Source organism: Ambystoma mexicanum, chromosome 10 (genome assembly GCF_040938575.1).
Source record: "Ambystoma mexicanum isolate Mex_15411 chromosome 10, UKY_AmexF1_1, whole genome shotgun sequence".
Classification (NCBI taxonomy): domain Eukaryota; kingdom Metazoa; phylum Chordata; class Amphibia; order Caudata; family Ambystomatidae; genus Ambystoma; species Ambystoma mexicanum.
The window spans coordinates 1,081,329,860-1,081,357,023 of NC_090932.1; the positions used below are offsets into that span (position 1 = coordinate 1,081,329,860).

A 27,164-nucleotide genomic window follows, 5' to 3' on the forward strand; every position below is an offset into this window, starting at 1 on the left:
AGCCGAGCGCAAGTCCCCGACCTCGGAAGATCGTCCGGCAGGGCGGCTATGGGGAAGACCCCCGGCGACACAAGCTCTTCCCAAAGCACTTCCACAAAACGCATGAAGTCCAACCGGGACTCGATGCGCACGTCGAGTTGTCGGAAAGAGGCACATAGAGAACTGTCCGAATCGGCGTTCTCGGTCAAGATCGCCGCATGACTCCAGGCAATCATCCACTGTTGCCAAGAGTGCCTCGCTCCGCAGGGTAACGGAAGTTCGATCGTCGGAGGACGAAGCCGACTTCCATCCCCAGACCGCACTCCAGGAGTCAGCACCCGCAGACCGCGTTACGGCAGGCTCCCAAACCTCTACCTCCACACTCGTACGATAGGGACACTACCCCGAACCTCGACGCCAGGCGTCGAAAGGCTCCGTAGGGGCGAAAAAACAGGGAAAACACTCTTCCACTCACGGGGAGGGGGGAAAAACAACAAAGGAAGCAGCCTCTGCCTACTTCCACACCTTTAAGACACTCCACTCCTCAGAAACAGACAGACCAGTCCAAGTCTTCTGCTATCACAAAGACCACAGACAGACAAGTCCAAGTCTTCTGCTATCACAAAGACCCCTACTCGGACCACCAAGTCTAGTCAGGATAAGTCAGAGAAACTACCAGAAAGAGTCATCCCCAGTTCTAGAGAATGGTCTAGTGATGACATAGACAGGGTCATGTCAAGGATGTCATCATTGGCAGATTTTTACGCAAAAAACCCTGAACACTTTCCCTCTTATACGCCCGACGGGTCAGCACCCTCAGGCTCTAAGGATCCTATACCTCCAAGTAAAAAGTCCCGGTTTGAAACACCAACACGGTCTTCGGACCCCTTCTATGTACAGCCCTACTCTCAGTATCAAGGAGAGACATCCTTTTGTGAGGTTCCACATTTGGGCATGTTGGAAGAACAAACTGGTACGGGCTACTATGGGGATGATGAGGACCAAGAAGAGGATGAGGATGACCCGGAAACCTACAGAGTAGATTCCCCGGTAGAGAAGGAACCCCCGGTTACCGACTCCCCTGTCGACAACCAACCTCTCCTGAATGAAGTTCTGTCTCGAGCAGCTGAACATTTCCACAGTGACACCCAGGGTGCTCAAGAGGAGAGGGACTTTGCCGAACAGTTAGTGGGAGAAAGGAGGCCTGTTGCTCAGGCCATCCCTATCCTGAAGTCTATTCAGAGGAGAATAGACCCTTCACTCGTAAATCCTAACCTCACCAGAGCAGTGAACCCCAGGATTGAGAAAGTTTTCAGGGCAGCCCAATCAGACCCACTGTATATAAGGGGGCATCTGAAGCCGGACTCCCTAGTTGTTACAAACATCCGTAAGAGGGCTGGAACACCCTTGTCATCGTCCGAAGCTCCTCCCGACAAGGAGAGCAAGAAACTGTATGGGTTGGGCAGGAAAGTAGCCTCCACTTCCGCCTACCAGGCAAGTATTGCCAACTCCACCACCCTGTTGGCCAGCTACAACTGCCATCAATGGGAAGAAGTCGCGGCACTCATAGACTCTGCCCCAGAACCCTTAAAGAGCCAGTTGGCACGAGTTTTGGCAGAGGGAAGAGCCGTGTCCGGTTGCATTCTAAAGGCAACCTTTGATGCTGCGGATAACGCCGGTAGATTGATAGCAGAAGGAACTGTTATCAAGAGACACGCTTGGTTAAGGCAGTCTGGATTCAAAGCTGAAACCCAAGCATCATTGCTAGATAAACTGGTGGAGCCGGATCTGTTGTGTGGTAAGGCGGTCAAGGACGCGCTGAAAAATGCCAAGGACGAGTATGAAACACTCAAATCCCTAGGCCAACTAACCAATAAACCCCCTAATCAGAGAGGGAATGGCAATTTTCGTCGCCCACGCGGCCAAAATTCCCAGAGAGGATCTAACTATTCCCAGGGGCAGGGTACACCGTGGAGCAATAATAACCAACAGTCTACCCAGGGTTACGGCCGGGGTAATAAAAGAGGACGTGGGAAAGGTAGAGGCAGCCCCAGTAGAGGAGGTGGCACGCCTCCACCAAAACAGTGACGCTCAGTTCAGGGTCCCTTCTCACGCAACCCCAGTAGGGGGGACGCATTTCCAACTTCACCCAAGCTTGGGAAGGGATCACATCAGACAGATGGGTGCTATCCACAGTATCCGCAGGGTACTGCATAGAACTGTTAGAGCGTCCCTGAAACCATCCTCCACGACAAAGAATACATTCTTCGGACCACCAGAAGATCCTCCTTGAGATCGTCAATCTGCTAGAAAAGGACGCGATAGAACTCGTCCCGGGACACCAGGTAAACGAGGGTATTTATTCAACTTACTTCCTTGTGCCAAAAAAAGATTTGACAATGCGCCCAGTATTGGATTTACGGCCTGCAAACAAGTATGTCAAGCCCCAAAAGTTTCGCATGACTACTCTCCAGGAGGTAATCCCCCTCCAAAAAAAAAAGGGGGTATTACATGGCAACATTGAATATGAAAGATGCCTATTTTCATATTTCCATGTTCCCAGCGCACAGAAAGTACTTGCGCTTCAAGGTGGACAGTCGGCACTATCAGTTCAAGGTACTGCCCTTCGGGATAGCTTCGGCTCCAAGGGTATTCACCAAGGTACTGGCGGTGGCGGCAGCGCACCTATGTAGGGAGGCAATCCCCGTGTACCTTTACCTGGACGACTGGCTCATCACGGGGGAGACCCCAGTAATTTGCAGAGCAAACATTCAAAGGACAATCGACCTCTTCGAATTGGGCTTCTCAATAAACTAGAAGAAGTCAAGTCTCGTGCCAAGCACATCCAAACAGTTCCTAGGAGCTATCCTAGACACTCAAGGGGTTGACCTTTCCTTCTGAGGAAAGAATTCGGAATATACTGCTGCATAATATCAGTCCGGTCGCCAGATAACGGTACGCAAAGCAATGCGTTTGCTGGGCATGATGGCGTCATGTATTTACCTGGTCCCCCACCCCCACCCGCGTCCCATGCAAGAATGGTTGGCAAAACAGTGGTCTCAGGCAAGTGGTCAGTGGGACGATCTAATGGTCGTTTCGCCAACACTTGTACAAAGCCTTCACTGGTGGACAAGAGAGAATCTGTCCAAGGGGAAACCCTTTTAAGATCCCGAGATACAGGCGGTAGTCACAACCGATGCATGCCTGATGGAGTGGGGAGCTCGCCATCTCCACCACACAGCTCAGGGTCTCTGGTCACACTCAATGGCCAAGAATCGCATCAACCTGTTAGAGCTTCTGGCAGTATTCAGAGCACTTCAAGCGTTCGAGCCCTACCAGTTAAATCTGTCAGTGCAAATCCGGACGGACAGCACTACAGCCATGTTCTACCTGAACAAGCAAGGAGGGACTTGGTCGCCAAATCTGTCCAAGCTTGCCCAGAAAATCCAGATATGGGCACTCAGATGGAACATCTTCCTGTCATCGCAACATGTTCCAAGGGATCTCAATTCCCTAGCGGATGCTTTGAGCAGAGACCCCCTCCCAGAGGAACACAAATGGTGTCTACACAGAGAAGTCGTAGAAGATTTCTTCTCTCAGTGGGGTTTCCCCACTATAGACCTATTCGCCACAAGCGAAAACGGACAATGCCCAGGATTTGCATCCAGGTTCCCCCAACCAGACTCCCAGGGGAACGCCCTGTGGATGAACTGGTCAGGGATGTTTGCGTACGCTTTTCCACCAACTCCTCTAATCAGGAAGGTGGTCAACAAGATGAACAGAGAATCGATGACGCTCGTCCTAGTTGCTCCCATGTGGGCAAGACAACCGTGGTTCCCACACTTACACAGATTGGCGGTGTGCGAACCCATCAAACCTCCGGGCTGGTACAACCTACTGTCCCAGCACAAAGGTCAAACAGTGCATCCTCAACCCAACTCGATCAACCTGGCAGCATGGCTCCTGAGGTCATAGAGTTCGGACATCTCAATTTACCACAGGTGTATGGACATCCTAAAGGAATCCTGGAAACCTAACGCGAGGCACTGCTACTTTGACAAATGGAAGAGATTTGTTCTCTGGTGCCAGAATAAACAAATCAACCCAGTTGATTGCACTCCTTCCACTATTGTTACATACATGTTCCACCTGCTGGATGCAGGACTGGTTTTTAACTCACTGAAGGTACACCTGGCAGCCATGTCAGCTTACACCAATTCCCATAACAAGGTGTCGTGGTGGAAAGTACCAGTAGTTAAAGCCGTCATGGAAGGAGTAAAGAGACTTCACCCTCCTATTTGAAACCCACCACCAGGATGGGACCTTAACGTGGTTCTATCTAAGCTCATGGGCCCCCCATTCGAGCCCATGCACAAAAGCAGTCTCAAACACCTGACTTACAAAACGGCCTTCTTAGTAGCAATTACATCTATAAGAAGAGTCAGTGAAATTCAGGCTCTCAGTGCAAGATCCCTTCTTTACTGTCCATAAAGATAAACTGGTTTTACACACACACCCTAGGTTCTCACTTTTATTTCAAAATTCCACGTGAACCAGTCAATCGAGCTGCCGGCTTTCTTCCAAGACCCACAAAGCTCGGCTGAGGTGACCTACACACAGTAGATGTGCGTAGGGCGGTCCTCTACTATGTAAACAAGACCAGACCGCTAAGGAAAACAGATCAGCTGTTTGTCTCCATAGCTACAGGCAAAGAGGGGGATCGCGTCTCTAAAGGTGCCATCTCTAAGTGGATTATTAACTGTATCCAGCTGTTACTCACTTTCTGAAAAAACTCTGCCTTTCACGCCTAGGGCCCACTCTACAAGAGGCATTGGGGCCACTCTGGCTTTCATTGCAAATGTACCCCTTTACACCATTTGCAAAGCAGCTACTTGGAGCTCTATTCACACTTTTACTCAGCACTACTGCATTGACACTCATTCCAAGACAGATACACAAGTGGGACAAGCGGTTCTGAGACACTTATTTGCTCATGACCCTTCTCACATCCCACCTCCTTCAGGTACTGCTCGCTAATCTATGCACAGCATGTGATCTAAGCAGATTCCACAAGCCTCAGAAGGGATACATTACTCACCGTAATGGTATTTCTGATGCTTGTATCTGCTTAGATTACATGCGTCACATGCGACCCACACTTCCTCCCCTCTGAGAGAAGGCGCATTGATGCTTGTAGTCTTACCTTTCTATCTATCTGCTTGGATTATCTGTACTCGCGCTACTCCTCATGCTACCTCATGTCAGGAAAAAATACAATCTGAGGGTCCTAGACGCGTGAGGGATCATGGGTACAGTGGACGTCACACTAGGGATAGTATTACTGGCACGCCCTGTGTCGATGCCCTTTTTCGAGTTTTGAAAAACAAACTGTAATACTCCGCAGCTTCCATTAGGTGTCGGCCTATGCACAGCATGTGAATCTAAGCAGATACATTACTCACTGTAATCGTATTTCTGATGCTTGTATCATATATAATTAATTTTATTTTTTTTGTTCCTGCTTGCAGTGTAGTTTGTGCCTCCCATGGCCTCTGTTTATGACTGACACTGCGGAAGACATGGGTTCCAAATACTGGGTACCTTGGCAAACATGGAGGGGATGGTGTAGTTCCAAGCATGGTGTACTTTTATACTGCCACCTGCCCCTGCGGTTCTTGGCTCTGTGTAGGTGAATGGAACATCAATCCAGTGACTCGTTTCCCTGCGGTAACCCTGGTTTGATGTTGAAAAGTAGACTACAAGATTTTGATGGGAGTTGCTTTTATTTTTATTTTATCGCATATTAGTTGAATACAAAACATTTTACAAAATCCAAGGACCACATTCAAACTGAATTGTTTACGCTCCTCCCTATGGTAAATGGCATGTAACGCATAAAAGAGGGAGGTTCCCATGTTGGCTCTTCCTCCAGTCTCAGTGTTTCTAGTCTCACTGTTAGGACCAGTGTCTCTTTACAGAAAACGGGTAGTGATTTAAGATTTCAGCATATGGTATATAAAAACAAAACTACATGTGCAAATCTGGGGCAGGATTCTCCCCGTTTGTCCTTGTCGCCAGCCAGGATTGCTCACCATCATGCTACTGTTTTCCATCATGCCATATGTCCTTCATTGTAGCCAACACTATACCCAGCACGGACACTATACCCAGCACGTAAACTGTCGTAAGGTGATACTGGACAGGATGCTCATGTTACAACCTGGTTACTTTTGAAATTTCCCAATACTTGCACTTGAGGGAGGAAGGGTATTTGTGATGCTGGAAATGCCTTATGGAAGGACAGGGCCTCATAGTCCTTGTCCTACTACTGCCCTGTTTGTGTTCTCTACCACTGAGGTCCAGCCTGTACCTCTGGCAGTGCAGCTCTTCATTTTTCATCTTTTGGTGAACAATTCCCATGGAATAGCCTTCTGGCACCCATGGGTGGGATTATACCCCTGTGTTTCTGGGTACCTCTGTGTTGCCTACAGAGCAGGGTATGGTACATGCTAACTAGGCAATGACTCAAGAGTATCCTCCATTTTTTGGGATACCCAGGCCCTGCCATAGAAATCGATGGTTTCCTACAAAAGGCAAGATGGCCACTTGGTTTCTATTGCCTTTTACCCTGTTTCCCAAGTTCTGGGAAGCTCTGTCTTCATTCCCTTCCACCCGAATGGCTGTTGGGTGGAAACAAAATGTCTGTTCCTTTTCCTCCTAATGTGTGTGTGTGTGTGTGTGTGTGGAAGTTGAAAGACTGGGTACTTAACCCAATTCACATTTTTTGTTATGGGTGTCTGGGTGGAGTGTATGCCTGTGAGCCTGATTGCCTGCCTGCATTAATGCCCTTCTGCCCGATTGGCTGACAGAGCCTGGATTGGCTGACAGAGCCTGGCTCGGCCAGAGTGAATGGGGAACAGATGTGTATCTGGGGACCTCTCACTTACCAATTTGTTCAGAAGCTGAAGTCAAAGCTTAGCAAGAAGAAGCTGTTCCTGGAAGAACACCGGGAGAAGTCTGCTGCTGCATTTCTTCGTGTAATCCAAAAGCTGCTGTGTTCTTCCAAGGACTTATCCGGAGAGGACCTGCAAAGGAGACCTCTCCTTGAGCTATGAGGGACCCTCATGCAAACTTCTACTCTTCATAAGAAGTAACCTGGAAGCCTGAAGAGTGGTGCCCGGATATCTTGAGTCAAAGAAGTCCATTTATTTTTAAATTTCTTTATTGGCATTTATAATAGGTACAACAGCAGTGTGGCAGTGGGTGCCAACTGCAGCATGGAATACATTTGTCTATATAAGCCAGTCATTTAATGATCAATAAACAACTTCAACATGAAGCATTTAACAATAACAGTCTCCGTCTCCAAGTGGTCGGTAAATAGTTCGTTTTGAGAGGGTCAACACGGGAAGGGAAAGGAAGGAGTTCAAAAGGTGGGAGGGCCAAATCTATTCAGGCGGTGGTCTATTCATGTGTCTTGTGAGCATAGGGGTGAATCATTCAAGGGGGTTTGTCGTCATTGGAGGGGTGGAACAGAGCCCATGTGAGGGCCTTCCAAGCATCCAGTGCCTGACTCGCATCCTCAGGGGACCTGGCAATGCCTTCTTCCCAGGCCGAAATCTCCGCCCCGACCCAGCGTTCCAGTTTGTTGCGCCATGCATGGAAATGTGGGCCATCTGGTTGTTTCCATGCCATGGCAATGGTCCTTTTAGTGAGGAATGCATGCCAGGTCCATGAACTTTACAGTGTGCGTAATTTGAGCTAATCTGGGGTAAGTCCCTAGAAGGCACTCTCCGGGGGTCCACTCGTACCTGGTCATGCCAGCTCTTCTACAGGTTTGCTCAACTTCGGCCCAGAGTTGTCGGGCCTTGACGCATTCCCAGAACATGTGCATTAGGTCCGCTTTATCTCTGTTGCACCATGGACAGTTATGCTGGGGTTGCTCGTTCGCTATTCTGTGCGGTGTTAGGTACGAGCGATACAGTAAATTGAGCTGCATCAATCTGGAATTCCTGGAAACCTCTTTAGGGAACGCCAGTGCTCTCTCCCATTCTCCATCGGTCATTTATCGCCCCAGGTCTCTGTCCCATTTGAGTTTTAGTTCAAGGCTGGGGGGGGGGATTAGGCCTGTCTGAGGTGACAGTATATTTGAGACACTGGTCACCCCTCTCCCAAACTGTACAGGAGTGTTACGAAGGGGTTGGACTCTGGCTCATCAGGCCAAATATCCCATTTGGTTCACGCTAGTTTCCGGATCTTTAGGTACCAAATGAATTGGCCACTGGGTATGTCATCTTCAGATTGTATGGAGGAGAAGTCTCGGAAGGAGCATTCGTTATATAAGTCCCCCCAGGTGTACACTCCCAGCCATTCCCAATATCTAATGGTTGCTAGATCGACACTGTTCTGGCACAAGTCGGAAAGGTGCGGAATGTCCGGGGCATATGCGTGCTTCAGGTGGAGAAGCAATTTTGTTCTGAGCCTTATTTGTTTTCCTAGGGTGGCAAAAAAGGGGGTCTCGCCAGCGAGGTGGGGGGGGGCAAAATGAGCTCCTTCAGCCGGATTGGAGCGATTGAGTGCTGCAGTAGTGCCGTTTCCGGAGTGACATCAGCCAGCCATTTGGCTACGAAGCTGAGCTGGGCTGCCAAATAATACTTCTCCAGGTCATGGAGTTGAATGCCGCCCTGTCTGTACGGAAGGGTTAACGTGGATAGTGCCAATTTGTGTCTAGTATAGTCTCTAGTAGTCGGAAAAAGGGAGCGTTAATGTAGTAGAACACATTTTGAAATCCGTAGAGAAATCTGGGGAGAACAATCATTTTGATGATGCTCTTTCCATCATGGACAGGGGGAGTCGGGACCAGAACCCTATCGACTTGCATAAAGGGGGGGCAGCTGTGTTATTTTCATGCACGATTTCAGGCGTGTGGTATATGTTGACTCCAAGGTAGTGGAATGTGGTGAGGCGCCAATTCACCTCCAATGAAGGCAGGTCGTCCATGTGTTTTACTTTTGAGGTCTCCCAATGGGAAGAGGCAGGATTTACTTCTGCTAAATTGCATGCCCGGTACTTTGGCGAAGTTGCCAAGGACCTCCAGCATGGTTGGGACGTTCAGGTGCGGGTCTCTTATATAGAGGAGGACATCGTCCACGTACAGGGATATTATATGATCTGTCGCATCCAGCCGTATGCCGGCATCATAAAATAGTTTTCTGAAATAGATAGCTGGGCTTGAACCCATTGCCATGTAGAGCATGGGGGAGAGTGGGCAACCCTGCCTAGTGCCCCTTTGTATGTCTCACGCTGCAGAGATAAGCCGTCCGGATTTCTCTCGTGCCCTTGGTTTAGTATAAAGGACCTTGACCCACCTAATGAATTTCTCACCAAAGCCGAATTCCCGGAGCACCGCCAGCAGCCACTCCCAGAAGATGGAGTCAAATGCCTTGATGGCATCCAAGGAGAGCAGAGCGTAGGAACCCCTGTCGGAACCCCTGTCTAGGTTGGTTTGAGACAAAACATGCTGGAGCCTGCGGAGGTTGGCGGTGGTATTGCGGCCCAGTACAAAGCCATTTTGGTCAGGATGCACCACCCCTCCTATTACCCTGGAAAGCCGCTTGGCTAGGATCGTTGTCAGAATCTTGACGTCGTAATTGAGCATTGCAAGTGGGCGGTAAGAGTCCTAATCTTCAGCAGGTTTGTTGGGTTTTAAGCATTGGAATCACCAGCATTTCACGCATACTCTCAGGTAGGATCCCCAGTTCATAAGCCTCATGAAAAACCTCATGCAGCAGCGGGGTTAACTCAGGTTCGTAAATCTTGTAAAATTCAGTGGGCAGCCCATCGCTGCCAGGGGCTTTGCACGTGGCCAAGGACTTGTTTGGTTATATCGTCCTTGGTGATGTCTGCGTCTAGGGCTTCTTTGTGTGTGAGCGACAGTTTAGGCAGTCCTATTTCTTCCAGGGTGTCTGAGATCTCGCCTGGGGACACCTGGGCGTCATGGGAGTACAGTTGGGTATAGAATTGTTTAAAAGTGTCATTGATGCCCTGTTGGGTCTGGTGAAGCGTGCCGTCTGCACCTTTCAAGGATGTGGTCGGGTATCTGGGATGCTCCTTTCTGCACAACCAGGCTAGTAGTCTGCCGGGTTTGTCCGCATGGGTGTGTGCCTTTTTGGTCCTGGTAGTACAGTCAAACTTGGCTAGCCTGTGTCAAGCCTTTTTGCATTCCGTTCTAATTTGCTTGAGCTCATCCTCTACTTGCAGGGAAACTCGGGTGCCGGATTCAAGCTGTTAAATTTCGGTTTCCCATCGCTCCAGTTCGGTTCTTAGGTGCTTCCTGATTCCCCCAGCCTTTGCTATGATTTCCCCTTTTGTAACTATTTTCAGGGCATCCCATAATGTGCTTAGGTGGTCCACGCTATTCGTGTTTTCCTTTATGTAGTTCTCCAGGGACTCCCTGAGGTCGTCTCTGAATGCTGGGTCTTTTAGCGCTTCAGTAGGCATCCTCCATGTGTATATTGGAGATCTGGGCCCTGCGGTGCTCCATTGTATTGTTAGGGGGGAGTGATCGGAGATGATCCGGCCCAAGTATTGTGCTGTGTCGATCTGGGGTAGGCTTTCTCTGCCAGTGAAAATGTAGTCAATCCTGGTGTGGAGGTTATGTGGAGACGAATAGGAGTAGCCCCGGTCTCTTGGGTCTTGCTCCCGCCAGATGTCCACTAAGTCTAAGCGATTCAGCATGGCATTCAGTGCTGCGGTGGATGCCGACGGGCCCCCGGGGAGAGGGGTGGACCTGTCGAGTTCTGGGTTGCTGACACAGTTGAAATCTCTTCTCCACCCCCCCCCCATAAAGAATCCGTTCCTATACTGTGACCTTGGCATACATCAGGTCTAAATGAGCCGGTATGTTGTTGGGGAGGTACGAATTAACAATGCATATTTCAGTTTGCTCGATGTGGCCCCACAATATCCCATACCTGCCTCCTGGATCTGGTTCAGCTCTGAGTTGGAAGGGGATTTGGGAGCTAATCCATGTGAACACCCCTCTGGCATATCTGGAGTATGTGGATCTGAACCCCTGCCCTCCTCAGTGTGTCTGAAGCGTTGCGATGGACTCCTTCGTTAGGTGGGTTTCCTGTAGGAGGGCCAGTCCCACCACCTTCTTGTGGAGGTAGGGTTTAATCCTGTTGCGACAAAGGTAGGTACCCAGACCCCTCACGTTCCAGGTTACAACCTTGATGCGTGTGACCATGTTAGGATGAGGAAAAGTTTTAATGCCCGCTTCCGGCTGACCCAGTTTAACCTCTTGGCTTTGTATTTTGGACGCCTCCGCTCATGGCTGGTCAGTATTGGTGGATAGTCGATTCCCTCCCGTGTCTTTGGTGACTGAATTGCTTTAGAAAGTGGAGACTTGTTAACGTATTCAACTTCCACTCAAAGAGGTGGATTAACAACATGAAACAACTGAGAACTGCCCCCAGCAGCTGCTTTGGGAGGGCAATGTTCAGGGGCTTCTGCTTCCCATTGGCCTATCCAGGTCGTGAGATGCGGATGTAGTGCTAGCAACAGGCCGGCACTGGTTGCGACGGGGTGGGTTGTGACGGTGCCCATATGTGATCATCTGAGCTCCCGTCTGTAGGAGCACATTCTATCTTCACAACGGAAGATCACCTTTTGGGTGCAATGTTCTGGTCTCGTAACTTGATGTTTCATTCATAGGATTCCTGATTCCTGCTTAGTCCTTCGGCCCCTAAAGTGCGTTCATCGCCTTCAGCTAGATTGTTATGCTCCAGCCACATGTTGGCTGCGGTCAGGGTTTCCATGAAAACCGCCTTCCCTTTGTAAAGTATCTTGAGGGGTATAGGAGCATGTATTTGAGATTGAGTTTGCGTAATCGGGCTTTAATTGGTATGAATGAATACCTGGCCCGCTGCACAGTGGGGGTATAATCAGGATACATGACGATTTTGGAGTCATTCCATTTGATCTCGCCTCCCTCTCGAGAATTTAAGTATCATCTCTGTCATGGAAATTCAAAATCTTCGCAATCGTTGGGCGTAGGAGTGAACCTGGTGGGGGCTCTTTTTTGAAGTGATCGATGCACTCTCGACTGGGCCCGGCAAGCTCACACAGGGATTCTCAATCTCCTGAAGTATCAAGGGCTCAAGTATTCTGTCGGGTCGGTTCCCTCCATTTCTTCCGGAATTGCGGCAAGCCCTCCCCTCTGCCTCCTCCGATCTCGCCTCTAGTCGTTCAACCTGCCTTTCTAGCTCATTTACCTTACTTTTCAAGTCTGTGGCGGTATCTGTGGTGTCCTGCAAATTCACCTCCACTTTGCTCACCCTATCTGTAAGATTGCGGGCATCTTGGCATATGAGCTGCATGTCAGCCTTGAATTCGCCTATTTTGGTTTCAAATGTCTGAAGTTCCGCAATAGCCTGCAGTACCTTAGTGTTTTTAGGGTCATCCTCGAGTGGGGGTGGCTCCGTTTGCGTGGTAATTTCATGTTGGAGTTGCGGTTTGGGTCTTGTCCCAGAAAAGGAGTCTATCATTGTAGCTGATTTATTCTTGTGTCGAGAGGCAGACATCTTGCGCTGTGTTGCATAGGTTATTCCAGCAGGCTCTAGCTCGATGCGATGTAAAGAGGCCCTTAGCGTGTCGTGATGAGCCCCCACTCCCTCGTTTTGGCGTTAAACCTTCGCCCTCGTGTCAGGCCTTGTTACCTGGATGCCAGTGACTTGTGTCCACCAGTGCTTCCAAGCTCTCCTCGGGCACCGCACTTCACTGGGACTTCCCGCTGAACAGCCCACCGGCCGCGGAAAAAGAATGGGTTGCACTCTGCCAGAGAGTATCTTGGTGCGGTGGGGGACCGGGTCCCCTTCCTGCTCCCTGACACCTGAGTCTGATATTGTCCCTGGGACCCTTGCGGCCCAGTATATGAGGCCCCTTGAGTGGGGAGCTTTTCTTGAGTGCGCCAACAGTGCTGCGGTGCAAAGCTCTATCTGTGCTCTCGCGGCGCACCCTCAGGCTTTCACGGGTTTCGCTTGTAAGTGAATTTGGGCTGAAGCGTTTGTGTTCTGTTGAGTGTGTACCCTGGCAGGGAACCCTGCTATTCCACGTATATCACTTGTGATACGGAGACCTTGTCATGGTCCCGATCTTCGTTCGCGCGGGGAACCAACAGAATGTGCGGATGTCGCAGGGGCAGGATGGTGTTTCGGTCCTTACCCCCGCGGTATCCGCGCTGCCGGTGGTCACCTCCCTTGATGCGGCAGCTGGGGGGCGTGCTCAAGCAGGTCCGTAGCACAGCAGCACCGCTGCGCCTTTTAACAGCTATGCGGCCAGTTGGGGTGGGCCGCAATGGGCTCAATGTGCAGCGGCTTCTACGTGTAGCTATTTTGGAGGGCCGCTGTGCCCTCCTCAGTCTCTTGCCATCAGTGGTCCTCGGATCTGGGCCGTGGCAGTCTCCGGCGTTCTTCAGGCCTACAGCATCCGAATAAGCTCCAATTACCCCCCCTCCCCACTGGAGTCTTCGGCTTCGATTAGGCCGCCATTGCAGTGGGACCCCCGGGGCTTGTTCGTAAACCTCAGGCTTCGATTCTCTTCTGGTCTTCGCCGGAAAAGCTGGCGTAGTGATTATTTGCCAGAAATTATTGCCTTTGGTAGCAATTTCAAGGATCAATGTAAGAATCGGGACAGAGCTCAGCTCTGCTGCTGCCTCACTCCATGAGCTCCGGCCACGCCCCCCCCCCTCAAAGAAATCCATTGGTGTCGCCCAGGGTCGGAGGTGTGTTTTGTGACTGCTGAAAGCTGTCTATCCCCCAGAAGAGGGGGTACCCTGGAATAGTGCTGCTGGACACCAGAAGCGACGAAGTTCCAAATAGCCTAAGAATATTTCATGGGACATCCTTGCCATCATCACTGGCCACTTTCCTGCTGGAGAGAGTCCAGTTTAGCTCAGTGTAGAGGAAGGCCAGTCAGTGGGTTTCCTGCCACCAAAAGCTAATGACTACATTTTGAGGGTCCAGCCATGGTCAAGGTATGTGGTTGTGACTCTAGGTCACCAACAGCTGTCCAGAGGTTCATGCTGCAGCTACAGCCCCGTGAAACAAAGGTGGAAAACAGCGAAACCAGACCCAAAAGTGTCCTATGCACCTGTTGCAGCCAGAAGTCATTGAACGGTCCCAGGGGTCTTGCACTCCTCTGCCAAGCCTTTAAGGATCTCACAGCAAGTTTAATCTTCACAGGACTTCTACAGTCGTAGAAATCGTCGACCACAGTAGAGCACTGCAGAAACACTTTGGTTCAATATTTTCTCGTGGACGCAGCATCCGAGTGGCTCCTTCTTCCAAGGTGGGAAGGGGGGAGTGCGGGGGGGGAGGGGTTTCATCCTGTGATTGAAGCGGCGATTGAAACCGAGAAACTCGTCCATTTCGCCAAGGCACCAAAGGTACTGTGACGAGGAAGAGCATCTTCGAGCCTCAGAGTTCCCAGATTCGTCTTGGATCCTGATCTCCTGTGGCCTCTCAGGTACTTTGGGGTTGTAGAACCTTTTTAAAAGAAAGCAGAAGGTTATTGAACATTATTGGACTGGGCCGTAAAAGACAGGATAAGTTAATTCCCAACTTTTCCATTACAGGTTGCCCAGATGGGGTGGATCATCACACATAATTGTATATCTAGTCTAAAGAAAGCATTCTACCACTGTTCACAACTAACCTGCCTTTCTTTCCTGTCTGCAGTTAGTGCCTTTGTTACTGAATGTAAGTATTGTGTGGTACTGATATATCTGCCATTCTTTGAATACGTATTTCCAAGTACAAAGCTTCATTCTTTAAAATGTGTGTATATATTTGAGTTTTTTTTTTATATATATATATATATATATATATATATATATATATATATATATATATATATATATATATATATATATATATATATATTTATGAGGCTTGTGGAATCTGCTTAGATCACATGCTGTGCATAGGCCGACATCTAGTGGAAGCTGCGGAGTATTACAGTTTGTTTTTCGAAAGTCGAAAATGGGCGTCGACACAGGCGTGCCAGTAATACTATCCCTAGTGTGACGTCCACTGTACCCAAGATCCCTCACGCGTGTAGGATCCTCAGATTGTTTTTTTCCGCCATACTGGTCGGAAGCATCTTGCGGAGTTCCCTGGCCTTAGCCATACTTTTGCTGTTATTATAATTATAATTCTTATTCATTCCCTTCCCCACCCCAACGTCGACCCGCAACCTCGACGACGGCTCCCCTGTCCCCCAGTCTATACAGCATTTATGACCCAAAATGTTCTTTTGGAGAGGGGCAGCAGAGTTGTTCTGAATATGAGTCAGCTGCATGATCTAACTATATGGGTGCCCAATCTTGCCCTGCAACCATTCCTCCAAGAAAGAATGTTAGTGTGGTGTACAAAAGTATGCATTCCCATGTATGCACCACAAGTCCAATTTCAGCTACACAGTGTGATGCCTGGTGAGAAGTGTCAAGTTATCTATGTTCCTTGAGTTTGTTTTTTTGCTAAAACCAAACGGTCTGATCCTTTGCATGGGAGTGGGGGCGGGGTTGTCATATTACACAGGAGAGGAATGGGCTGTTTAGAATTGTATTCTCAGTAGACCTGTTGTCGGTCTGAGTTCAACTCTCCTATGCCTAAATCCTGGTCTGGGTAGTGGGAGTGCAAGCCTCTGCCCGTGCTACCTCTCAAACTTGAGTTGTATAGTTCATGATCCACCATATCGAGGTGGCACACCTTGCCAGTAATAACCTATCTGCATGTGCAAGAATGTTATCTCGAACCGAACCCGCTGTCTAGTTCATTTCCCATTCTAGAACCTTGCAACACTGAGGATGGATTGATGAATTCAAAAGCTTTGAATGGATAATAACCAATCTCCGTTGCTCCAGACGTCCTTCCATTCTATAGTGTAGTCTGCCTGCTATGCTACTGCAAAATCGTTCAGAGGATTTAGCTTAGAACTGCAGGAATAGAAAGCAGGGGACCGACATTGGAGTCCCGCATTTCCCCACCCAGTGATTCTAGCTGGAGGTTGAAGATTTCCATGGGAAATTGTATGTTTGACCTGCCATTGGAATCTGTAGCTACTTACCTGGATCAACTGTTATTAGTCTGCTCATGTAGAAGCAGAACCATTGTGGAACGTTGTCCAATAACATGTGAATGTAAAAGTGGCTAAGAGCCATGACGTTGAATTGTCAGACTGCGGTTAAGTCTAACAGGGTGACTAGCTAGGGGGAAGTCTACCTTTCTTTTAAATGCATGACCGGGAGAGCAACATTGGTGGCTTGGATTGTGGCATCCTATCTGCTGTCTCCAAGAAAGAAATTATTGGTATCAGTCCATGCTTTCCAAAGGGTTCATATATGAAGGTTAAATAGTTGCTAGGTTCAGATGAGTGTGAGCTTCTTTAATATGCGGTGAGGATATAGGGCAAGTATTCACGTGGAAGTGTTTGACATAGCTCTGAGGAGTTTGGGTAGATTTTTGTTTGGCCACACTGGATGGTGTGGTGATAGTTGAAACTGCAGTCTGTAGTGGCCGGTCTAACCGTACAGGTTGCAGGCATTTGACCGGTGATGCCGCAAAACTAATTCTCTAATGTTATCTTTTTATGGGTTGGTTCTGAGATGAACTCTTGGGTCCTACCTGGTTTTCCCTGTTGCTTGTATTGCACATAGTTTAGGATGCTGAGTGGTTGCTGGATGCTGTCATTATGTAATTTGCGTTTGAGGAAGAATTTGATGGTACAAGATTGATCATGTGAAAGATGGTGGTCTTTGTGTGGAGGCAAGTAAGGTCTTAAATGGAGTTCAGGCTAGGTGATCCTTGGTGGATGCAAGTTCATGTGGTTCTATAGTGACTGCCAGGCCACTACTGGTGCTGTCAAGAGTGGTTAGATGCTGTGGCCAGTGTGGGTGAGGACATTGGCAATGTTCATACAGAATTGTGGGGAGAGGCAGGGAAGAAGGCTTGGAATTGTGGGGAGAGGCAGGGAGGAAGGCTTGGAAAGAGAACCATGTCTCTGTAATGAGAACCTCAAAACTGGTCACAAGGGTGACACTATCTGTGGCCTGGACTGTGGACAGATTCTCAAAACGTCATAGTCCACTGCCTTGATGGTCTTGCTACGTGAGTGCGATTGGGGATGGAGGTGTATGTGACATAAATGTGTTGGGTGTTGCATAGACTGGAAGAGGTGAGTGTGCAGTGAAGTCGTAGAGCTTGTGTACTGGGCACTGGCCCTTAAAGGATTAAACCGAAGTGGTCTATAAATGAACAGCACTCTGCTTTTTTGACCCAGGTTGGATGCCTTTGTTGGCACAGAGGAACATGTCCAGGGGTAGCATGTTGCCATTGGTGTTAGAATTTGGTGGAGTTTGATGGTAGAAGAACGCTGCTGCATGAGACCTTGCTCAAAGCAGTCGAGTGCAAATCATGAGCGCAACATGGACTCTCCAAATGGCAGGGACCACTGGGTTCAGAGGGAGCATGGTCTACCGTTTTTCAGCATGGGGGTTGGGGGGGGGGGGCATTTCTCTGCCTACTGGTCTAGGCTAGGCTGTAGCTGTGATTTGGTAAGCTATAATACGCGACCGCCTGCAATATACATATAGAAGCCTGGAAATAATGCTATCTCAGGCTCGTTGTGACATCCCAACTGACCTGCAATAGGAAAATGACATTCGAACTGCTCTGTAATCAGTTATGCTTCAGTTGTGACGTCGCAATAACCTGCTGCTTGAGCCAGCACAGAGCAGAACTCCAGCTATCAAACCCTTGACACGCTTTTACAATTCTGTGCTTGTAAAATAGTTTTCTGTGACACTACCAGTAGTTATTGACAAGGAATTTAGTATGGCAGATTTTCTAATTTGTGAGCAAGAATCTGCATGTTTTTACTTGCGCGCAAAATACTTTTTAAAATTAATTTAATTAAACTGCTCAAACTCTTTCTGCAAGACAACCTGCATGTTACTTTTAAAAAAAAAATCCAAATACATTCTACATTAATTACATGGAACAAAAGGAAGATCTGTTACAATAGATTAAGCAAGATGCCAGGTAGTGGTGTGTGGCTGTGTATTGTAAGGAATACAATATCCCCTGTTGAACGTAAAAAGGACATTTGCAAGTCGCCTTAACATTCCATTATCTTATAAAGGAACTCTGCCTTCGGCCTCGTTCCTCTATTTGGTCACGGAACTCCTTGGAGGCTTGTAATTTCTTTAATGTACGTTGGGGTACTTTATTACGTATAATTAATTACCTGGCGTATCTGTGGAGAAAGCGACTTCGGAGTCTATTCTGAGACCCACCCTGGCTCAGGAAGCACTCTGGCCACTGTCTAGGGACATTTTTATCGGACTGGCTGCGGCCCTGTCTATAGACTCATTCCCTTCTGACGTTTGGGGTATCTCTGGAGTTACAGAATTACATTGTCTCCTGACTAGCCAGGTAGGAGTCTGGAGGCACTCGGCACTTGCCGATCACACCCGCTTGCGAATCCATCACAAGAGGAGATGGATCTCTTAGGATGCCCTGTTCACTTCTGATTGAATTGATATTTTATTTCTATTGCGCTTATACACAGTGTTTCAGAGCGCGACAAGGCAAGGAAGGGGAAACAGGGGAGAACAAAAACAACAATCTTACTAGGCCCAGTGACCTTGAGAATGTGCAAGAGGGAGGGAGAGGGGCGGGGGGGGGAAAGTGAAAGGAAGGGGGGGAGAAGTCGAAAGTGGGGCAAAAGGAGAACAGAATAATACTAGCAACAAAAGTGGTAGTGCAGCCGGCAAGTGCTGCGAATAAGGCAGCAGACTGGGTAAGTCGGATAAGTGCAGGAGGGGAAAAAGGGGGGGGCTATATGGGTACAGATATAGACCCCAGTGCATGGGGTGGCCCAGAGTCAGTGCAGGAGGGTGGCAGGGTGAGCACGAACCTGGGCCCGGAGGACAGAGGGTGGCCAGGAGCACGGTGCCAGGAGAAAACACATCAGCAGGGGAGAGTCTCCTCAAGTTTTAGAGTGGCAGGGAGGCTGTTCCAGAGGGAGGCCGAAGACCAAGATCTACGCCCAGCTCGTTTCTTTGAGAAACGACTGACCCTGAGGGAGTTAGAGGAGCGAAGAGCTTGAGAGGGGAGATATTTGCGGAGGGATAGCTAAAGGTATTTTGGACCACAGCCCCAGAAAGCCTTGTGGACAATGCAGAGGATTTTGAATTTAATCCTTGCATCCGCTTGGAGCCAATGGAGAGCTACAATCTCAGGGCTTGAGGCGAAGGACAAGTCTTGCAGTCCTGATCTGGATTAGTGGGCAGAGAGTAGAGGCGGGTAGATTTAGAAAGAGGCTGTTAAAATAGTCCAACCTAGAGAGAACCAGAGCTTGGGAGACAGTGAGCTTCAGGGGGAAGGAGCGGAATGATGTAGCCCAGGTTTGGGGCACATCTTGCGGGAGGTTTGTAGCCATGCTGTGAAGCATGGTCGTAGGAGTGTCCATAAGATGTTGGGGCGTGTGTTCATGGGCGAACCTGGGTGGGCTTGGTACGTTCCTCCTGGCGTGCAGCCCGGTCCCGGACTGCTGCTATTCTTCAATGTGACGTGGCCTTCGTCGCCGCCCTCTCCACATCAGCTGACTGGGAGATTTCCTTTAAATGAGTTCTACAGCATAGTTTTGTCTGAGTGGAAGTCTACAGTAGGAGGCTGTTGTGGTAAAGGGTGTAACGCTAATTCATTTGTTTCTTTTCTTTATTGTTTACAGCTGAATTCCATCAACTTCAACAATTTCATTTACATTCAAACTTGTGCAATGTTTAAAACAATAATAAAAAATATCCTTTTCAATTACACATTAAAAGAAGGGTGTTTTTCATTTCAGTTACACTAACTCATAACTTAAAGCAACATGTAGATGTTAAATTCACTAAAAAGGAAGAAAAATACGTTCATAGTTTTCGTTACATCTGCGTATGCTGTTTCTTCCAATTTTAATGTTTTTAAAAAATTGATTGTAGCAATCTTCGCAGTTACCCAAAATCCTGAGAAAATCATTTGCCATAGATATTCAGGAGACACTTCTCTGTACCCATCAAAGATATGATGCTAAATTCGGGCAAACTGTCAGTAAATGTTGTAAGGTCTCTTTATAGGCATTATTCTGGCAAAATCAGCAAGCATAAGTACTCAGTAGTTGGTTTGTGCTTGATCTGAATTTCCATTGTTCGCCAAAGATTGAATCTGAGCTTTATAAAGTCCGATCTGTGAGCCGGAGAGGGAGACTTTTTGAGATACGATTCGGGTTGGCTACATTTCTTGAAGCCGAATGGTTGGTTCTGAAAGTCTTGATACTTCATACAACTCTCACGAGTTTTTATCCAATCTAGTTGGAATAATGTTTTTGCCTTAGTCGGGTTAGATATTCGTGTATCTACAGATAAGTTTGCATCTGTAAGACCTCGAATTACAGTCAGTCTCCATCTCCTGACAAACGGATCCTAATTAATAAAATGTAGAATTTGTTGATGCAAAGTAAGCCCATTTTTAAAGCTCAGCTCACACCTGCCTAGTTTGTTAAATTTGACCGTTTTGGGGCACACTAAATAAAAAAATGTCTTTCTTTTTACAGAATTGTTTGATTACCTAATCTTCGACGTTTACCATTAACCAACCACCATGGCAACAGTAAGTATAGAAGAGACCATGTGCCAGGAGGAGAGCGGATCCGCACCATGCTGGTACATCTTGCAAATCCTGTGGCTGTTTGCTGATAAGAGGTGGTTCGATATCTGCATGCTGGAACATGGCTCTCCCATCCTCGAGATATTGATATGCCTTATCTACGACGGATCAACTGTTTGTTTAACCTTTTATGACTGCTCCTTGCCTGATGAATACTGGAAAAATAATCATCATAAAAAGCAAATGATTCACTTTTTAGGCAAGCTTCCCCTTCCCCTTGCCAATGCAGAATGAACTTTGTACCTGGAGTTGATGCAATACCCTTCTTGTTAACCCTTTGCTGCATGCACTGGTTTACTGCCCTTTTTCAAGGAATTGGATGCTTTTCTTTGTCCTGAGCGTGGGCATTAATGCTGACTTTTGCATAGCTGAAGGATCAAGTGCAGACAAATGAATTCGAGAGTTTGTGCGACTTTTTTTTTTTTTTTTCCTCCTTCATCATTCGGTCCCATGTAGTTAAAACCAGAGCACCTTCTAGAGCGATTTAAGACCCAACCAGTGCTAGAAATGGAAATTATTAACTGGGATTCCACCAGCCACAGTGGGCAGGTGTTTAAGTTATGGAGATGGGGCGGGGGGGACTCTGGATATTTCTTAGCCTCACCCAACACCCAGTAAATAAACCTTTACATTTCAGAGGACTAATTAATAAATTAAGGAAAAGTGTTCCCTATGATGTTGCAAGCAAATCGGTGGACCTCCTTTTTTAAAAAAAAAAAAAAAAGTGCAAAGCTGTAGTTCAATATTTTCTGCAGCGTACCATCCGGACCGGAATATTGGCAAGTACTCTAGCCAGCCGTTTCAGTAGTCTAGTGGGCAAGTCACTCATCTTTGGTCCTGATGACTCGAGTTCAAACCATGGTGTCGGCATCAAAAGCTGATCAATTGCACTAATGAGCACAAATGCATTTCCCGGATACAAGATTTGCCGGATCTTGGATCCGGGAAAATCCAGCCCGATGGCCAGTGCAGCATCCAACCTATTATCGGGCTTTAAAAAAAAAGGAATGTAAACCATACACTTCTGAAATAGATTAGGAGGGGGATGAAAGCACTGCCACGTATGCTGCATTTGGAATGCTTAGCTATGGGAAATGAGCTGTACCGCCAAACCCTGGTGCAGATTTCAGTTTGTTGTATGTATACATTTAATAGCATTGTTGGACAGTTCTTTAATAATGCAGGTTTTAAAAAATATGCTCACTGCATGCCCCCTTTGTACATCTAGTCACAGTTGATGCTTGTTAATCTGCTTAGAATCACATGCTGTGCATATGGTCTGACATCCAGTGGTAACCGCAGAGTATTGCATCTTGCCTTTCAGGGACTGAAGGGGGACGTCTGCATAGACGTGACTAACATTATCCCTATCATGACGTGTAGTGTACCCAAAATCCCTCATTCGCTGAGGTCCCTCAGATTGTTTTTTTCTGCCCAGATAACTGGTCGCCCTATAGCAGAGCTCTTACATAAGAGACATTGTTTATCCTAAACCGACTTGTCGGTTATTTGAGTCATTTCGACTCCAAGAACAACTTTGACTAAGACTACGGGGGAACTTGTCTACAACGGTGGATTTCGGTGCCTAAGATCCGGCGGCTGAGGCATCCACGTGGCCTGCCTTTACAGTAGGGAGAGTGTGGTCGGGGTGGCTATATTTCCGGTATGCCTTTCCTCTTTCCCCCTTCATTACCCTCTAGGTCTGGTCATCTTCCTCTTTTGCTATGGAAAGGACTCTGGTTCTGCCCTAGTGTAGGGTCAGATATCCTTGGCAGGACGAACACAGGAAGTGCAACTCCTGTCTCCCCTTAGATCATGACGAGAAGCGGTGTGCGGCTTGTAAACTCCTTCGGCCTAAGACCCTTAAGGAGCGCCGTGTAAAGTGGTGGGCTGCGTAAAGTATGTCGTGGGTGGAACCCCTCCTTCCCCCCACCTCCACCGAAAGTAACGGGGGGGTACCTCGGATGACCAAACATCTGCTGCGGATGTGCTAGACCTCAAGACGGACACTTCTAGGTCCGCCATGCCTGTCACCGACCCTTTAAGGCCGGACTCTGGTCTCGCTTCAGGGACAACACCCGGCGCCAGGGGCGTACAATCGTATTTCACTAAGCACACAACACCTACACCTATTTTGACGTCGCAAATTTCGGTGGATTCCTCTGATCGTACAGTTCCAAAGCCTTCCCCGCTACTGCAGCAGCGTCTTGCGACTGGGCATTTCAAGACAAACAAGGGCGCTACCCCTAAATCAAGTTTACAAGTCAAAACGCGGAAATCCGACTGTCCCAAAGGCTGCGGTAGGCACAAAAATCACGACTAGGCCTCAAGGCGAAAAACCGACCGCTAGGCCCTCTAACCCCATGGAAGGTAATCAGTCTACCGATGGTCCTTTGGATCCACTAACTCGTGCAGATTCGGCGATAATCAAACACAGCATCTGGAGAATTACTTTGCAGGCCACGGACAAATCTTTGCATATGCCATGGTGCCCCGATTCTCACGATACCAATGAGGACAGTCTAGAGCCTTTTTCCAAAACCCTGAGAGACTATTTTCGGTGCAGTAGGGCAGAAGACGACGCTTTTCCACCCATAGGCCTTTCTGGATCCTCTAAATGGACAAGGGAGAAATTTGAAGGGTGTATGGACCGTCTTGAAAGAATTACCAGTTTTTCTGAGCATCCTTCCCCGAAAAGATCTTGTGGAGAGCCTAATCTTCAATCTGCTTCACATTTCCAAGATCCGCCTTCTGTCCCTATCCAGCATCAAGACATCGTCCAGATGGACACTTATAGGGACATTTACAGTGAAGATGAAGAACCTTACTTCCTACAGAATTACAATGAGGACCAGGCGGATGCCACGGACAATTGGGAAGAAACCCAGCAAGTGGGGGCGGACCTATGGTCGCTTACCCATCAAGACCAGGACACTGATGTATTGTGCCTGGATTCCTCTCCGTCCACCCCGGCTCGCCAGGCCTCGCCTGTAGACTACCAGATGGCCTTCAGTACCATGTTAAAGAAGGCAGCTGAGCATTTTCAAATCTCTACTCCAGAGACAGTGCCTGAGCACGATTTTGTAAAGGCTATTCTTAAGGAGAAACCTCCCTCTAGCCAGGCCATTCTCCTCCTTAATTTTATCAAGAGAAGATTGGCCCCTGCCTGGTGTCACCCGCTCAAACCCGGGCAGTGAACCCAAGAGTTGATAAGTTCAACTCTTGGGTTGAACTTATCCCAACCCAAGAGCCAGCTCCTTCAGACCCTCCATACATTTAAGGGCACACCCCCCCCCGATTCTCTGGTAGTGACTACCACCCGGAAACGGGCAAGAGTACCCCTTGCCACAGGGGAGGCACCTCCGGATAGGGAATCAAAGAGGCTGTATGCCTTGGGCGAATCACCTCAGCTGCCGCATATACCGCGCTTATAGCAAATAATACGCTGCTGGCGAGTTATGCTGATGCTCAGTGGAACCTACTTCAGGAAGGCCACCAGGAGGTCCCAGAACCCGTTAGTCCAAGCTTCTCACTATTGTGGCCGAAGGAAGGCAGGTGAACCAGAATGTAATAAAGAACACTCTGGACACGGCTGAAACAGCAGGCAGGTCCCTGGCCCAAGGAACCTTACTCAAAAGGCACGCTTGGCTGTGTACCTCAGGGTTTAAGCCCAAAACACAGGCCTCGCTCATCAATAAACCGATTGAAGCTAACCTCTTCGGAAAGGCGGTCGCTGAGGCCCTAGAAACAGCCAAAAAAAGAGCATGAGACTCGAGTGATTTGTTGCAGAGACTTGAAGTAACTCTCGGCGGTCCATTCGAGGGCAGTCCTGTGCAAGTCCCGCATACTACCCTCCCAAGGGGTCAGCGACGCGGCAAAGCCAGAGGTAGAGGCCCCAATCCATGAGGAGCTGCAGCCTCAAGTCAGAAATGACTGGCAGATCCAGGGCCCCACCCATGTCACCCCGGTCGGGGGGGGGTGCTTAACTTTCCTCATGGCATGGGAGGGTATAACTTCAGACCAGCGGGTCAGGTTGCCCACGGGTACTGCATGGAATTCGCACGACCGCCACAATTCAGACCACCGCACTCTCAGCGCCTTTCACCGGACTGTCTGGAGAGCCTCAATCAAGAGGTGGAAGTGCTGCTGGGAAAGGACGCCATAGAAGCTGTCCCTATTCTTCAGGTAAACTGGAGTATTTATTCAGTGTACTTCCTTGTACCCCAAAAAAGGACCTCGCCATGCGCCCTATTTTAGACCTGCGCCCAGCGAACAAGTTCATAAAACCTCAGAAGTTTCGCATTGGTAATGCTACTGTAGGTGACCCCACTGTTGAAACTGGGGGACTACATGGCAACATTGGACATGCATACTTTCATAGTGCCATGTTGCCAGCGCACAGAAAATATCTAAGGTTGATGATAGAGGACAGGCATTACAAATTCATGGTACTCCCCTTCAGCATCGCCTCAGCGCCATGGGTGTTTACGAAGGTCCTGGCAGTAGCTGCAGCACACCTGCGCAGGATATCCGTCCCGGTTTACACTTACCTCGACGACTGGCTCATAGCAGGGGACTCTTACGACACACGTTTTTGAACACCCAAAAAACCATAGACCCTCTTCAGTCTGGGGTTCTCTACCAACTAGAAGAAATCCAGTCTAGTCCTCAGTCAAATAAAACAATTTCTGGGAGCTCTAATCCAGACAAAAGATGACCTTGTCTTCCCCTCCAACGAGAGGGTTCAGAACATGCTTTTTCAGATCACTCAATATGTAGCCAGTCGGGAGGTGACAGTCCGCAAAGCCATGCACTTGCTAGGAATGATGGCGTTGTGCATATACTTGGTTCCCCATGTGCGGCTGCGCATACGTCACATGCAAGAGTGACTCAACAGCCAGTGGTGTCGGGCCAGCAGACAATGGGAAGATCTGGTAGTTGTCTCGCCAGCCCTTGTTCTCTCTCTGCAGTGGTAGTCAAGAGAAAACCTCTTGAAGGGGGGGGGGGGGGGGGGGACCTTCACTACCCCTGCAGTGGAAGCCACTCTCACGACAGACTCATCTCTCACGGGGTTGGGGGGGGGGGGGGGGGCGCGCCTCACCTGCTTCAGCAGAAAGCACATGGAGTGTGGTCCCCTCAAGTAGCGTCCAATCATATAAACTTACTGGAGCTATTAGCGGTGTTCAAGGCATTAAAGGCCTTTCGGATGCAAGTACAAGGGAAGACAGTGCTGATTCTAATGGGCAGCACTACAGCCATGTATTACCTGAACAAACAGGGGGGCGCTCACTCTCAAGGGCTATCCAAGCTGTCCCAAAGCATTTGGATATGGGCTCTCAGACACAAGATGTCTGTTGTCCCAACATGTTCCAGGGGAACTCAATCTTCTGGCAGACATGCTCAGCAGAGATTTTCCTCTGCCCAAAGAATACGAATGGCGTCTGCACGAAGACATTGTGTCCAACGTCTTCGCAGAATTGGGCTTCCCAGAGATCAAAGTGTTTGCAACTCAGGAGAACACCCAATGCCAAGACTATGCTTCTAGGTACTCCCAGAATCGCTCCAAGAGGAACGGTCTATAGATAACATGGTCAGGGAAATGTGTCTGTGCTTTTCCCATGACTCCCCTTCTCAACAAGATAATGCACTAGGAACCAGTTACCATGATTCTGGTGGCCCCCATGTGGGCGCGCCAACCCTGGTTCGCTCATCTGATGGAAATATCCCTCTCCCCACCCGTAAAACTACCCTGCCCATACAACATGTTGTCTCAGGACCAGGGGGAGACCCTACAACCATGCCCACAAACTCTGAACTTAGAAGCTTGGCTTCTGAGGTCATAGAGTTTGGACACCTACAGCTCCCTCAGAGGTGTATGGACATGATCGGGGAAGCTATTGCTATGCCAGCAAATGGAAACGTTTTGTCATCTGGTGTAATTCCAAGGGCGTCAATCCTATCGATTGCTCACCCACACACATTATGCTGCACCTTACCCATCTGTTAGACACTAGGTTGGTCTTCAATTCCCTAAAGGTTCATCTGGCTGCTCTCGGCCTACACCACATCACAACAAAAGGTGTTGTGGTGGAAGATACTGGTGATCTAAGGCCTTTATGGAAGGGGTTAAGAGGATTTATCCTCCCATTTCTCTCCCAGCTCCTGGGTGGGACCTAAATGTGGTTTTGACCAGGCTCAGGGGAGCTCCCTTTGAGCCAATGCATAAAGCAAGTCTAAAAGACTAGACTTCTAAAACGGCCTTCCTAGTGGCTATCACTTCTATTAGAAGGATTACCGAACTACAGGCACTTTCTGTTCTAGACCCCTTTGTTACAGTCCACAGGGATAAGGTAGTGCTGCATACTCACCCCAGATTTGTGCCTAAATTCATCTTGAAGTTCATGTGAACCAATC

At 48.5% G+C, this 27,164-nt stretch overlaps 1 protein-coding gene across 1 annotated transcript in view; it reads left to right on the forward strand.

The window, feature by feature from the left end:
• ANXA4 (annexin A4) overlaps positions 1 to 27,164 on the forward strand; it is a 222,912-nt gene that overhangs the window by 44,542 nt on the left and 151,206 nt on the right. Inside the window, exon 2 of the mRNA XM_069618906.1 lies at positions 20,638 to 20,693. Coding sequence (XP_069475007.1) covers positions 20,685 to 20,693 — 9 coding nt within the window. The 5' untranslated portion in view covers positions 20,638 to 20,684. The remainder of the gene's footprint in view (positions 1 to 20,637; positions 20,694 to 27,164) is intronic.